Below are 14,529 nucleotides of genomic sequence, written 5' to 3' on the forward strand. Positions count from 1 at the left end.
CTTCCATGTGCATGTATGTAACTCCAATACACACATATAGATACAGTTCTGATTCCAAATGGCTTTCATTTGTGCAAACGGACCATGTTCCACCTCCCCCTGCTCCACACATACACCCCTCCTCATGACCCCATTGACTTCATCTACCGCCGTTCTCCTCCTCCTCTCTGGACTAGGAATGGGTGTGGTTATTCAAATTACAGAGCTACCTCAACTCATTTATTATTCGTTTTTTTAATCAGGTGCTCATGTGGTTTGCAGTATAGTGCATTATTTTGCAATTTTAAATAAAAATTTTAACTAAATACATTTTTATTTTAACAGAGCTCTATGCAGAAATACTTTCAACAAAAATATGTTGTGTGACTACTGTAGGTCAATGACATACGAGTAAAACTTATAATAATATATCTATCTAAAAGATACCTTCAAAAGTTTGAACACCCGTGGTCAAATTGAATTTTGTGTTGATTTGTTAACACATCCTCCACAGAGAACACACTTAAGTTTGGCTGTTTCTGTAAATTTTTGTGCATAATTTCTATTTGCTGACTTTAGTATATTGGAAGTATTGTGAAAACATAAAATATAAAATGTAATTTTATAACTTTTACATGGGTCACATTTTTATGTTCTCTTTTTCTCCAATATGTTAAATCCAGCAAACGTTAAAATGCAAACATTAAACACACTTGGAAGAGAATGCTAACTGACAATTTTGTTACTTTGGCTACCATAGTGGTTAGTAATGCAGAAAAGAGAAGGCAGATTTTTCTCTCTTGAACTTTGGACCACAGATGGCTGCGACACAACCAAGGATCCCTTTTGAAGTCTCCTGAAAATAGAGCTGGCAGTACACTTCAAAAGTTGACAACATTTCGAAGCAAAATATTGTCTTTTTGTCCAAAATAGTGCTGTGGTTTGAGCTTGTATGGTTTGGCATTGGCAACTTGCTGAACAGGACTACTAATCACTGCATTGTTTGTTCTGAGACCTCCCCCTAACTCTGATTGGTCCTCATGGTGTCACATGGTTACCCCTTGAGGTTCTTTTTAAGAATACCCACAGCATTTTTGGTGATAGTTCGATTTTGATTTTAGTCCTTTGGTTGTTTAAAGTACAGTACATGGCCAAAAGTATGTGGACATTCCTAATTATTAAGTTTTGGTGTTTTGCAAACGGATGCATAAAATCAAGCACATAGCCATGCAATCACCATAGACAAACATTGTCAGTCGAATGGATCATACCACAGTGACACGGTGACTTTAAACATGGCACTGTCATAGGATGCCACCTTTGCATAGTGCCAACAGGGTTTGAGCTTGACCCCTTGGTACCAGTGAAAAGTTATGTTTATGCGACAGCATACAAAGGCATTTCAGACAATTATATGCTACCATCAGTTTGGGAAAGGCCCATTCCTGTTCCATTATGATTGTGCCCCTGTGCAGAAAGTGGGCTCCATAAAGACATGGCTTGATGAGTTTGGTGTGAACTCCAGTGGCCTCAACCCCACTGAACACATTTGGGATGAATTGCAAGGTCAATTGTGAGCCAGGCCTTCTCTTCAATCAAAATTAATCAATATTAATGCTTGGTTTTTAAATGGGCAAGCTACATGCATCTCATGTAGATGTGTTGTTCAGGTGTCTACATACTTTTGGCCATTTAGTGTACACCTATATTGGGTCTAATGCTAAGCAAAATGATCTCTGTGTATGGAGACTATCCTTCTGTAGGTCAGCTTGTAGGGTGTGAATACACATACGCCTACAAGAAAGATAAATAATAATAAATAAAGATAATAATTCAGGTACAGATCACTTTATATGCTAACTGCACTAAATAAACGAATAATAAAACCTTATGTTGTTAACAGTCAAAATATTTGTTGAGATTTTCAAATATTGTTAAAAATGTATATATTTAAGTGGTAAACAGGGTTATCATGCTCATCCCTGCTCTCAGCAGAGTGAGGATGAGGAGTTAACGAAGGATGGGGTCAAGAGGGGCTAGTCCTGCGCAGCTCTTCTCAAACCAGCGAGGCCTCGGCTAGTCATAACTCTGTTATCTCCAGCGGGCTTTCGGACAGCGTGCCCTTGTTGCGGTGCATGGGTGTGGACTTGGCTGACTCAGTGCGGGCATTGCGCTCAGCGTACAGTCCGCCGTCAGCGTGCAATGCCTCCAGGGATCGGGCCAGGGCCCGCTGGTCGTCCTCTGGCAGGCTGTTGAGGTCAGAGGTCAGCAGGGTGCCTGTGCTGCCATGGACCACGTGCACGCCGTCTGGGCCGCGCAGCTCCACCGGGTGCTTGTGCTTAAATCGAAGTGTTCCTCTTCCTCCTCCTACACCGATTCGCTCATCGTCATCGTCGTCCAGGTCGCTCTGGACCAGCTGACCACAGAAGGAGAATGGATGGAATACAACTATTGAGCAATACAAAGTATCCAACTGCAACCCCTCAGATCAAGAATGTGAAGCTCCAGACGAAGCCCCTGCCTGGGTGAATGTAAACTGCTCTTTCAAAATAAAAGTCATAGTTAGGCTTAAGTACAATGTTAGCTAGTTAGTCATAATGAATAAAGTTTAATGCGCAGTGAATAAACCATTTAGAAGTGTCTAATCTTTACTGAAATATATCCCAGTATGTGTTCCTTAAAAAAGTGCTATCACTTTAGCTAGCTAGATAAAGTAATTAGTTGCTAGCTGACTGACTTCCGCACAAACTGGGGCTTCTCCCACCCAAGCTGAGGCCTAGTCTGTGGAGCTGCAGCGACATGGGAATACACAGCCATATGCAAAAGTTTGGGCACCCCTAGCCAAATTCTGTGTTTTGCTAATTTTCTGGAAATAAGTTAACACATTCTCTACACAGAGCAAATCTCTGCATATTTTAATGCACAATTACTGTTTACTTGCTAAGTTTAACACATTGGGTGAAAAATAAATAAATAAATAAATAAATAAGGCTTGTAAAAAAAACGTTTATGTAAAATAAAACTAATCAAATATATATAAATTGTGCACTAAATTTGCATGTTTAAGTTGTCTATAGAGGACTTATGTTCACTTATGTTGACTACAACAAATCTTGCGTTCAAAAACATTTGCATAGGACTGTATGTGTGAGGGAAAAAAGGGAAATTTTTAAGTACAATTCAGACAGGATTAGTTTTGCATGGGGAGGTGGGGTAATGTCATTTTACCACAGAACGTTTGTAATGGTCATGATAGATTTACACAGGATAAGACATTATTGTAAGTTACAGAGATGAGAGTGGATACCCGATTTACACACATCATATTAAAGAAAAGTTCCATATGTCATACGTTCAGAGGCTCAGAAACAGAAGACATCGCAGAGGATTTTTTGTGCTCAAATGTTTGTCTTTGCTGGCTCAGGAGGCTTAATTGTAATTCTCATTCAATTCTTTAGTATAAATAAGCATTAGACAAAAGGAGTCTGGCTCAGGGAAAAACAATAGTAAATATTATCAGCATCAAAAATAAGAAGGCTCCTAGACTGAGAAATGGTTGTCTTAGTTCAGTACAATGTGGGACTTGAGAAGTTTCTTTCCAATGGGATGTTTAAACATTTAATATAATGGCAACTTTATTTACCCTAATCATCAAGGTAGCTGCCTTAAGTGAATTAATATTGTGTCATTAACATTATTGTTGGAATTTACTGTCGGCAGTCAATAAATAAAATCCAACTTTTTTGCACAAGTTGCACACGAGGTGGAACTGTATCGGCTTGATTTGGGCCTCAGAGAATACAAGTAAATGCTTCTATGAGTAGCTCTGTACTTGAAAACAATTTCTCCGCAGGATATGAGGGAATATTCAGAGACATGGCCATTTGCACACGATATAACTTAACAAGTTATTTTATAGTAGGTAAAAGCCACCACATAAGTCTATAAAAATGACTGACGTGGTGAATTAGGACTAAAATCACTGAGAAACACCAGTAATAATAACATTACCCCACCATGCCATGTAAAAGTACTTCTGTCCAAATAGCACCTAACAGTGTTCAGACATTCATTTCTTCATCTTTGCAAACCAGTCACAAGAACAGACAGCCACATATCTGTGAAGCAAAAAGGAGAAAAAAGTGACCACACAAGACCTCCAACAGGAAACTTCTAGTAGAGTGGAGTGAAACTGCAAGGTGTTAGCAAAAATTGCAGAAGACAACAGGCCGATGTCCCAGACACACACTAAAAGAGGTGCTTTTAAAAGCTAGGGAAAATGCTTAACTCATGTCTGGGAAATCTGTCTTTTAAGTATAGTTTAAAAGAACACTTCAGAGCTAGAGTGAGGGTCTTCCAAAGAAAGACCCGTGAGAGCGGAGGTCCTCTAGCCAGCAGAGAGGAAGAAGAGCTAAAGCAGGGTCCAGCCACGCCTCCCACCTCTGTGATTGATGACTGGTCCTGACTGGTTGACTTGGTAACCAGACGGGCGGCGAACAGCTTTTTGAGCCTCAGATAATCGTCCAGTACCACCTTTAGCAGTGAGCCCTGATCAGATAGCAGGATTGGTTATTTGATGTGGTGGTGAAATGCCCATCAGTTCAGGGCTAGATCTGATATTACTGGCCATTCAGCTCCATGGCCACGAAGATGTGTTCAATAGACTTTGTCCATGCTAAAACGGATATATTTGAAAAAGTTTTTCTCATGTCTTTCTCATGTCTTTGGATTAAAACATGGAATGTTTTAATCCAAAACAGTGCTTGTAAATGTACCCGTATTAGTGTGGACAAGGCTTGTATGCTATACATTGCTTATCATGAATCTGCTGCTTACTATAAGAACTCACCTTAATGGGTCCCTCCCGCATGATCTGGCCTAGCTTGGCGATGTTATCATACTCCTGAATGGCAGCTCTGAGGTAGCGGTCATCCTCTGGTTTAGAGGCGTGAGGCTCGCGGCCGAAAGTGCCCTGTAGATTGTAATTAAAACATTTATTTTTCTAATGATTTTATGTGAATCTCTTCAACAGGCTTATTTGAGATGTGCAGTTGGTTTAGTGGAAGAAACTAAAAGAGAAGAAGTAACAACTGAAGGTAACAGTCTGTGCTTGTTTTTCTGATTTGATCAGAAGTGTTGTTGAGGAGCTGGATGCAAGAGTGACCACTCAGTGCAAAGCAGAAGTGTGTGGTGTGCAGCTGTGTTTGTGTGCGTGACTGACGTGAGTGCGAGCCGGACTGTTCCACAGATCAGTGATGTCACTCAGATTCTCAGGCAAATCGTCTTCATGCTCAGCCTGAGCAGCCAGCTCCAGGTTTCTGCAGAATGGGTCCAGCCAAACAGGATTGGCTCTATACACACACACACACACACACACACACACAAATACAAAATTAAGTACTTATTACGGATCATGATTCATTCATTAGGCAGATTTCCATCTGGGGGATATAATGTAAAAACATTTTAACACTGCTATATACAGTGATAAGAAAATTATTAAATATTTTTAATTGAAATTCTTTTTTATTATTTGTTTTATTTCATTTATTTAATTCATCAAAACAGCCATTAAGTACAAGTTATTCAGCTTCAGAAAAACATGTATTTAACAGAAAATTACATAGAAGCCTCAACAACTAAATATAATGTCACATTTTTTAGTATTTAGCGTGTCCATATTTGGCCTTTCTTACAGCTTCTGTTCTTTTCAGGAGACTTGCTTTCAGTTTTTAAAAAGAAATCTGCAGTGATATTTTTCCACACTTGCAAAGTTCAGTGTTAGAAGTTGGTTGAATTTTCTTCTTTTTACAGTCCAAATAATAGGAATCAGGCCATAACACTTACTCCATACCAATTTTAGGCTACCGGACACAAATATTTGGTAGGCCCCTACCTACCCAGCCACCCAGCCAACCAGCCAACCACCCAGCCATCCACCCACCTACCTACCTTCCTACTTACCTATTTATTTGTCAAGAACTTTTAAGTTATTCTCAGAAATCTGTATAGTTTGGTGCGTGTGATATGAAAAGCTAAAATAAGATATAAGTGGTTCTAGACACAAAGCTCTTAAATTCAGTATTCAAATGTTAAATAACTATGATAGCTTAATGTTAAGTTCCCACTGTGAGTCAGGACAGCTGTTTAAATTTGGTCATATTTGCTTGCTTGGGGACCCAAGTGGATTGTGCCCCTCGGCACGAGCCTGTAAAACCCATGGGATGATCCAGGCCTGTCCACATCACAGCTGTCCAGTTTCAGCATTCTAGTGCACAGCTTCTTTTTTGTCTACTTCCTGTTCTAAGTGTGGTCTCTGACTTTTGCACAGTAATGTAACGATTACAATATATAATAATAGTATGTTCTGCCCATTTGTCACCCTTAAGAGCAGGCCATAGAAGTCACAGAGGTCAAACAAATAAAAGGTGTGAACAATTTGTGATGCACATGATTATTTTTGATAGGAAAGTGTCAAACAAATCCTTTTAAAGGGAATTTTAAGCAAACTTTTTTAAGCAAAAAGCACTTTATCCTTTTTCTGTCAAGAACATACATCATTATGTAAGCTTTACTACTGCTATAAATCACAGACCCACCAGGATTTTGTGGCCACTTTTTGGGGCTGCTGCAGACTAAAATGCTTGATTGCAAAGCAGCATTGCTCAAAAAGTGTTTTATATATCAAAAAGAGTCTAATATAAAATGACTAAAATATAACACTGTTTTAAAGTCTCAAAAAACAGACAGATTATCCACATATGCACTCTGCCAACTAAACATAAATACACCTAAATACATCAATCTTAGGAATAGTCAGGAAATCTGAGAAAATGTATTAAGTTAAAGAACTAAGAGCATCCAGTAGTGCTGCGAATCTATGATACTACTATGATACTATTACTATAATACTATGAACCCAGCAGCTAAGGTGAAAACAACACAGAAGAGTGTTCACACAGACTGGCAGATAAACAATCAGAATAGAACTGACAAAATCACCAGTTGTGGCCAGATTAGCTCAGATATCAGACACTCTGTCTACGTGTGGGCGGAGAGGCAGAGACTGGGTTTACCAGAAGGTAGCATAGAAGCTACAAGCTTCATTTTGAAAGCACATCACAGATTTACATGTTTAGTGCAGAAATAAAGCAGTGACTGGACAAAACTGTGAGCACTGGCTGATACTGTGAGGACTGGTTTAATTGCATGAATTCCCATGCCTGCAAGATCCCAAATTCCTGGAGGGTCTGAAATCACTTTGATGGAAATGGTCAGCCTGCAGCAAAATTCACAGAAAATGTTTAATGCAATTAAAGCATCATGGCAAAAGCAGCCTACTACTACTGTACCGAAACAGACCTAGCCATGCTTTTTGCCATTTTGTCGTGATAAGATTTTATCAAAAAGAACATCATAGTGCAAAAAACAAATGTGAAAACATATCAAATCTTGTCAATATGTTGTTGTTGCAATAATACAGAAAGATTATTTATCCTATTTCTATATGTTTGTTACTTGTTTTAAGTCATTTTATCTATTGAACCTTTTTTTTTAAGAAATGCTTGAGGAAAGCTACTATTTGTAATTATAAGGCAAAATTATAAGGCAATTTCCATAGATAAAGTATGTTAAAAACAAACAAAAATGTCTCAAAATAAGTTGAATCATATAATATTCTTATTAAAATCTCAAAATGAGAAATATCACATATACTGATTAGATATAGGATTATTTTGCTTGCCAAGAATTGCTCAAGTCAGTACTTTACTGGCTTTTGTTATGTCGTAATACTGATATTTATTGATCTCTAAGGAGGTCATTAAAGAGGAATTATAAATTTTCCAAATTTCTGCATAACTCATTCACTGAGATCTAACTAATGTCATTCATAGTGGTTTAATATGAATTGGTTTATAACAGAGAAACTTACCAACTCAGATTTCTTTACAGTGGTGGTGACAGGGACCAGGGGTCACAATGCTACACAAACAAATGCTACATTGCCATTTATTTACCATCCAAAATGACTACATGAATCTTCTGAGTTTTCTTTGGGCACTATTTTGCCTCACAATGCCTTGCATGTATCAGTCCAGCAAGAATGGCTTTAATTTAGGCCAAAACCTGATCTTAAAACTGCTGAAAAACATCTTTCATGCAAAATGCAACATATTAATAACCAGTTCATGCAATAGCTTCCTGTGAAGTAACTTTTGGAGGTATTAAATGCTTCAGATGTCTGGTTCCTATCACCACCACTGTGAACAATTTTGATTCAGCAAGTTTTGCTTTAATCAAGCATTTTACATCAAACCACTCTGAATGACTTTGTTTGCATCTTAACTATTTAATTCTGCAACAATTTTGAAAAACTGGTGGAATTCCTTCTTAAATCATCCAACCAGCCTAGCTGAGAAGACTTAGGCAGTTTGTATAGTTGGGGGAACAGAAAAAAGGATAATAAGTTATTCTAGGATTTGAGTCACTTCAGTTCTGCCAGTGTGTCATAACTGGGAAAATCCATGACTCCATAGTCAAGCAGCAAAGCTCCTGTGCATGCACGCTATCTGCACCCCTTCATTATTTATACAGAAGACTTAGTAGATAAGATTCTCACTGACGCTGCTTCCCAGCGACCTCTATTTTTAGACACCAACGACCACTAATTTGAAAATGTTTTTGAAAGAATAAGATATTTCCATTTGTGCGTGTTTTTCCACACAAACTTTTATCTCGCTGATTTATCTGTTTGTTTATGTGGAAGGCTTATCGCTTCTATTGACTTGTCGCTGGCTCACCCTTCAAACGAATACTTGTTGGTGTTGGGCATATCCAGGATGTCCATCAGTCCCTGGTTGCCTGGACAGCAGGCAGAGAGAGAACAAACGGAGCTTGTTAAGCTCACAGAACACAACAACAAACAAACATAAAGCCGTGCTTGTAAGAGTTCCTGGTGTAGACCGTGGCACGCTCTATACTTCCTCTACTGTGATGTTCTCACCTGTGGAGCCAGCGACGATGGCCTTCAGCTTCCTCTTGTGTCTGTTTGAAAGCACACAGATAAATAACTAGCAGGTGACGACTTGAGTGGCACGACAGCATTTCAACAATCTCTCAGTTATGTGTTTCAAACTGTACTTCACCCTCAATTTCAGTTAAAATGAATGCTATGTAAGTTATTTCTTAACCTCAAACTTGAATGTGCAACTGAATTTTAACTACATCACTTACACATACAGTCAAACTCAAAAGTTTGATCCAATTACACGTATTGTTGAAAATGAGGAAAACAGCATTATAGTTCTTTAATCAGCATAATTCTTTAATTAGGTGCATGGCACATGGATAAAAGGTTAATCATTCAAGTTGTGGCAATTATTGATGACCAAGTAAGTATTATTTAATAACTAACTATCATTAACGATTTGTTAATAAAGCAATAAGCCGTGAGAGGCCGTGTGTTACTGCGAATTTAGCATGGAAAGGGTCTTCTTAGGCATGACATGAAGCGGAGTAAAAATCCCTTCCCTGTGACAAAATTGCAGTAAGCTTCAAGTGGCTTATCGCTTTTATAAAACGCCGACCATAAAATATAAAATATAAAAAAATACAAAATTTTTCAGAAAATAATTTATTATTAATAATAACTGACATAAGGTATTTTGGTAGTTGCTTTAAAGTATGGTATCATTCCCAAGCAACTATGGACCACTGAATGAGGAGAAGGTTCGGTCGCTCATCGCTGTATATTGCAGTCATTTCATGATTTTTAAAAACCTTTTGTCGTATAACAATGAAAATATGATAACACAGCACTGTTTAATGCAAAAACTTTCACTTTACGAGTACTTTTTGATCACCAAATTACCACCGCGAGTCTTATTTAGCACCCTCTTCTTGTGCTGGGGATGAATCTCAAATGGCTCCCTGCTCCCTACATAGTGCACTACGTAGGAATTTAAATACTGGATCCTGCAGCCCAACAGTGCAAAATATAGCTATAAGAAATAATTTGGGACTCAGCCACATTCATACTTGATAAATGATGCACTATTTGGCTGTAGAGGCTAGAATTTCTAAACTTTCATAGCTAGCACACTATTTATGGAGTATGGAGCCGTTTGGGATTCAGCCTGGGTTTGACGCAACTTCTGTTATGAAACATAAACATCTGAATTGTGTAATCCATTCAAGTGACATATTTTAGACTTTTATACTGCGAACATGTGTGTGTACATCATGGATTTTACAACGGCTTCGAACGCAGCTCAGCCAATCAGATTTTAGGACCAGAACTATCTGTTTTATAAATAATGATTAAGTTGCTCTTTATAGAAGCCTGTTTTTATACAGTGTTACCCAAAAAGCTTACAGATTAAACCTGCTGTTCAAGAAACTGATTAAAAATTTTATAATTTCAAGTGAAACTACATTTGTTGTGCAGTGTAATGAACTATGAAACAGATGTAAGACACACATAAGGTTTTAAAAATTACTTACACTGTTCGGTAGTACCAGTTCATAAAGATGAACAGCATGGCTGCCAGAAACAGCAGCACAGCCAGGATTATTATAGCCATCTACACACAGAGAGAGAGAGAGAGATAGTAAGATAGTGAGAGAGTGAGAGAGAGAGACAGAGAGAGAGAGAGAGAGAGAGAGAGAGAGAGAGAGAGTGAGAGAGAGAGAGAGAGAGAGAGAGAGAGAGAGCATAAAAATCACATACAGCAAACAGATCATTCTACCAAACTGGTTCAAAGTCAGAGCAGAAAACAAATTTCATTTTGACTAAAATTCTCTTGTGTTGAATCACCCTATACCTTATTTATGTGTATTTTATTTAAATAAATTGAACATTCCATTTTTCACTACCTAAACAATCTTTAAACTTTACCGAATTTCAGTAGTGTCAGTAGTGACTGCTTCGGTAGTGACAATTTTAGCTAATGTTGAGCAGAACTTCAAAACGCTAGCCAGTATATCGGTTATAACGGTTGTACATACATAAAATAATACAATTTTTCATTAAAAAACAAAAATATTTACTTAATTGTTTCAGTAGTGACAGTTCTTAATGTTATACACTGATTTTCAGACTTTAGGACACATTTACTTCAAAACAATGGAATCTAACCACACACATACATAAACCACACACTCACTTGTAGGGTAGTGAGGTCATCAGGGGCTCGTGCACTCACTGCAGGCTGGACATCCAGCACGTTATAGTTCCTGAACAGATTTCTCAGCTGTTCCTTATTCTCATCAATCATCTGAATCACCCTGCCAAAGTGTCAAACAGACCGTTAGTCAGCATAGCCTATTGATTGAGACTTTTAATAGCCTATTGATTGAGGCATTTCATTTGTATACATGTATAAATGTCCTACTGCTTATAAAAAAATTGGGGTCATGTAGGAAACTGGGAATGATGGAATTACAGCCAGTCATTACATACAATAATTCAGAGCCCTATTTTTAGCTTGTGCACACTCTAAAAAAAGTTGTCACTAATGGTCAGCATTCCATTCTTTTCAATTCATTTAAATGGAAGATTTATGTAGATGAAGTAGATAACACAACCAGATAAAACACATAAGGCTAATGGTTCTTCAATCCTGGTAGGAATACTACAAGATTGCTAACGTTATGTTAAGCTATGACTGCATACTGGATAAAAATGTCTGCTAAATAATCAAAATATTTACATGGAATAGTGTAAATAATGCACTTGATTAAAAAGCAGTAATTAAAGCTACATTATTTAAGATTTGGGGATTTGGAGAGGAACATTCTGCAATGTCGGCTGTGCCTTCACACAATCTGAGGACAGCAAGCGTGTTGAAGAAGTATTCAAAGAGAACTCAGAACTCGGTGAAGGACGTGTCTTCTAAGGATGTAAGTGAATTATCTACTGTTGTCATCATAACCTCATTAGTATAATGCTGATTTTGCATTTGATACCTAAACATCAAGCCAGACCTACTTTCTGGGCCTGTGTGTGCGATATTAATACATAAAGACATGAGACGTGGTTCAGAAAACTCCGACTTCACAACTCAGACTTTTAAATTATTGATATTTTAGCATGTTTTTTTCCCTCTGACTCAGTAAAGCTACTTCTTTTAATTAAAAAAATATCTTACTTATTGTAGCCTAACAACCAGAGAGTAGAAGGAATGGTGTCCCCAAACGTTTGATAAGCAGTATAGTACTAAATCTGAAAATGAATAATGAAGAGGTAGACTGACCTCTCCACATCCAGGATGCGGTTGGTCTGCTTGTTGACCACGTGAATCAGCACATCCGTTTGTGCAAAGTTCACTCTGCCCTTTTTATCCACGTGGAACTGAGGGAGGATAATCAAAGGAGGAAGAGAGAGAGAGAGAGAGAGAGAGAGAGAGAGAGACTAATTCTCACAGATTGCTCATTTGATATGCAGTGAGATACATGATGCTTATTCAAACAGGCTTATGGTGCATGACACAACCACAAATACCTGTACATCGTCCATGTTCACTATGGCTCCTGTGATGTTTGACAGCAGGGTAATGAACTCTTCCTGGAAGAGCCAGACCCGTTCTGGTATCTCATTAATAATGAGCTTCACCCTCTGGTCATCCCGGAGAATGTAGATGCCAACTAGGGCCACATCACTGTGTCCAGCCAGGTCCCTTGCCAGCACTTCCACCACAAAATAGCCCGGGTCATACGCCGTGAACAGGTCAAATGTTCGGATTATACCATCTGTTTCACCTGGCCAAGGAGAATAGAATAGAATAGAATAGAATAGAATAGAGGTCCATGGAAACAGAACATATTAGAGGTTGATGGGAAAAAAGAATAAAATACGACAAAATAGAGGTTGATGAAGAATAAAATAGAATATAATAAAATAGAATAGAGTAGAGTTTAATGGAGAACAGAATACAATAAAACAAATTATGTCATATTTATGTAAAATAACATTTTTAAAAAATCATATGAGAATTCAAAGTGATTAGCACTGAAATCAGCTTCTGCATAAATAATGGTCACTGGAAAAATGTGTTCAACTAAAAATAAGGGTTTGTTGTCATTTACAGTGAATCATTAACCTGCTGTTTAAAAAAGCATCCTGAAAAAGTCTCAAGTCTGATTAATTCCAAGATCTTATTAGTGAAGCACTTAAGGTTAGTAACTGTAGGTTACAGCACCATCAGCAGATACATACCTATGATGAAGACATTGCCAATGTCCTCAGAATCGTTGGACAGCAGTTTGATGTAGCGGATGGACAGAATGTGATACAGAATGAGGCTGTTGTTGCCGATGTCATTATCGATGGCCTGAACCTGGATCAAATCAGAGCCCACCTTAGCATCTGCAGCCACACCTGCAGAAAGAAAGACCAAATACAGTGTGACAACATACAATACCAATAAATGCTCTGATGTCAACTTAGTCATTTATATTAATATATATGTTTACATGTATAATAGAGATAATAATTGCAATTCCACTGCCAAAGTAGTTCATTAAGAGTAGGCCTTAGATCACAAGGGACATAGGAATTCCTTCCATTACTACATATGTATCCTTTGGTCTCTTGACTTTGAAAAGATTATGATTCTTGTAGTCACACAGGTCTAAAAAATCTGATCTGGGTTACAAATCCAATTTGTGTCACTTTCAACCCTGTAATGTGAATTTAACGCTCACTCCCATACCTGCAGTATACTCCAGCTTGGTGAATCTCGGGGGCTGGTCATTGATGTCCTCCAGGTAGATCCTGACTTCTTGCAGCGTCGGGTCACGGCTGGGGTCAAGCGCCCGATTTCTCTGGGACCTCTGACCCCTTGGTGGGGACCAGTTGCGGTTGCTGGACGCCTTGACAATGATGGAATACACTGGAATTTCCTCGCGGTCCAGGTCCTTCTTCACCCGCAGAACTCCGGCCACGCTCAGGCCAAAGTTGCCTTCAGTGTCTCCCCCTAGAGACCACCAGCAGCATTAGAATATTGTGACATACAGGTATTTTTCTTTAGAAATAACTCTTTAAATAAGCACCCCCCGCCACCCCCCGCCCATGAAGGCAGATAAAAAAGAAAGACAGAAGTTCAAGTTCCTCACTCAGAGCGCAATACTACTGATGCAAGAGCAATTACGTCAATTACGGTCAGAAACATGTTGAAATATCCCTCTGATGAGCTTGTGAAATGGTACAGGACATTTTTGTGAAACACTTTTGGAATGTATGTTTTAGAGTGAGCACACTTTACAAGCAATTAACTTGATTCTCATTTGAAAGCACCTAAAATGCCTTCCCTCAGACAGCTATGAAGAGTAGATTCACAATTCTGACATAGCAGTACATAAAAACAATGATTATACTATAATACAAAAATACCACAATCACAATGCTATACTGTATTCTAGGAATACAGGAACTACATAGCACTTGCATAAACATTGCATTATATATGTCTAAAGCAATGCTTGAGTATTTATAAACAGCTTTTGCCCATAGTAGCAAAATGACACAACATGTTTTATGAAGTAAATGAC

At 38.2% G+C, this 14,529-nt stretch overlaps 1 protein-coding gene across 1 annotated transcript in view; it reads right to left on the reverse strand.

Annotated features, from left to right (window-relative positions):
- Window positions 1-1,870: 1,870 nt before the first annotated feature.
- Window positions 1,871-14,529, reverse strand: part of LOC118811101 (cadherin-23-like) — a 28,575-nt gene continuing 15,916 nt past the window's right edge. Inside the window, exons 13-24 of the mRNA XM_036575311.1 lie at window positions 13,692-13,955; window positions 13,196-13,357; window positions 12,482-12,738; window positions 12,234-12,331; window positions 11,145-11,265; window positions 10,483-10,562; window positions 8,984-9,024; window positions 8,781-8,841; window positions 5,201-5,330; window positions 4,829-4,951; window positions 4,420-4,527; window positions 1,871-2,395 (exon numbers count right to left, since the gene is read on the reverse strand). Coding sequence (XP_036431204.1) covers window positions 2,060-2,395; window positions 4,420-4,527; window positions 4,829-4,951; window positions 5,201-5,330; window positions 8,781-8,841; window positions 8,984-9,024; window positions 10,483-10,562; window positions 11,145-11,265; window positions 12,234-12,331; window positions 12,482-12,738; window positions 13,196-13,357; window positions 13,692-13,955 — 1,781 coding nt within the window. The 3' untranslated portion in view covers window positions 1,871-2,059. The remainder of the gene's footprint in view (window positions 2,396-4,419; window positions 4,528-4,828; window positions 4,952-5,200; window positions 5,331-8,780; window positions 8,842-8,983; window positions 9,025-10,482; window positions 10,563-11,144; window positions 11,266-12,233; window positions 12,332-12,481; window positions 12,739-13,195; window positions 13,358-13,691; window positions 13,956-14,529) is intronic.

Source organism: Colossoma macropomum, unplaced genomic scaffold (genome assembly GCF_904425465.1).
Source record: "Colossoma macropomum unplaced genomic scaffold, Colossoma_macropomum, whole genome shotgun sequence".
NCBI lineage: Eukaryota > Metazoa > Chordata > Actinopteri > Characiformes > Serrasalmidae > Colossoma > Colossoma macropomum.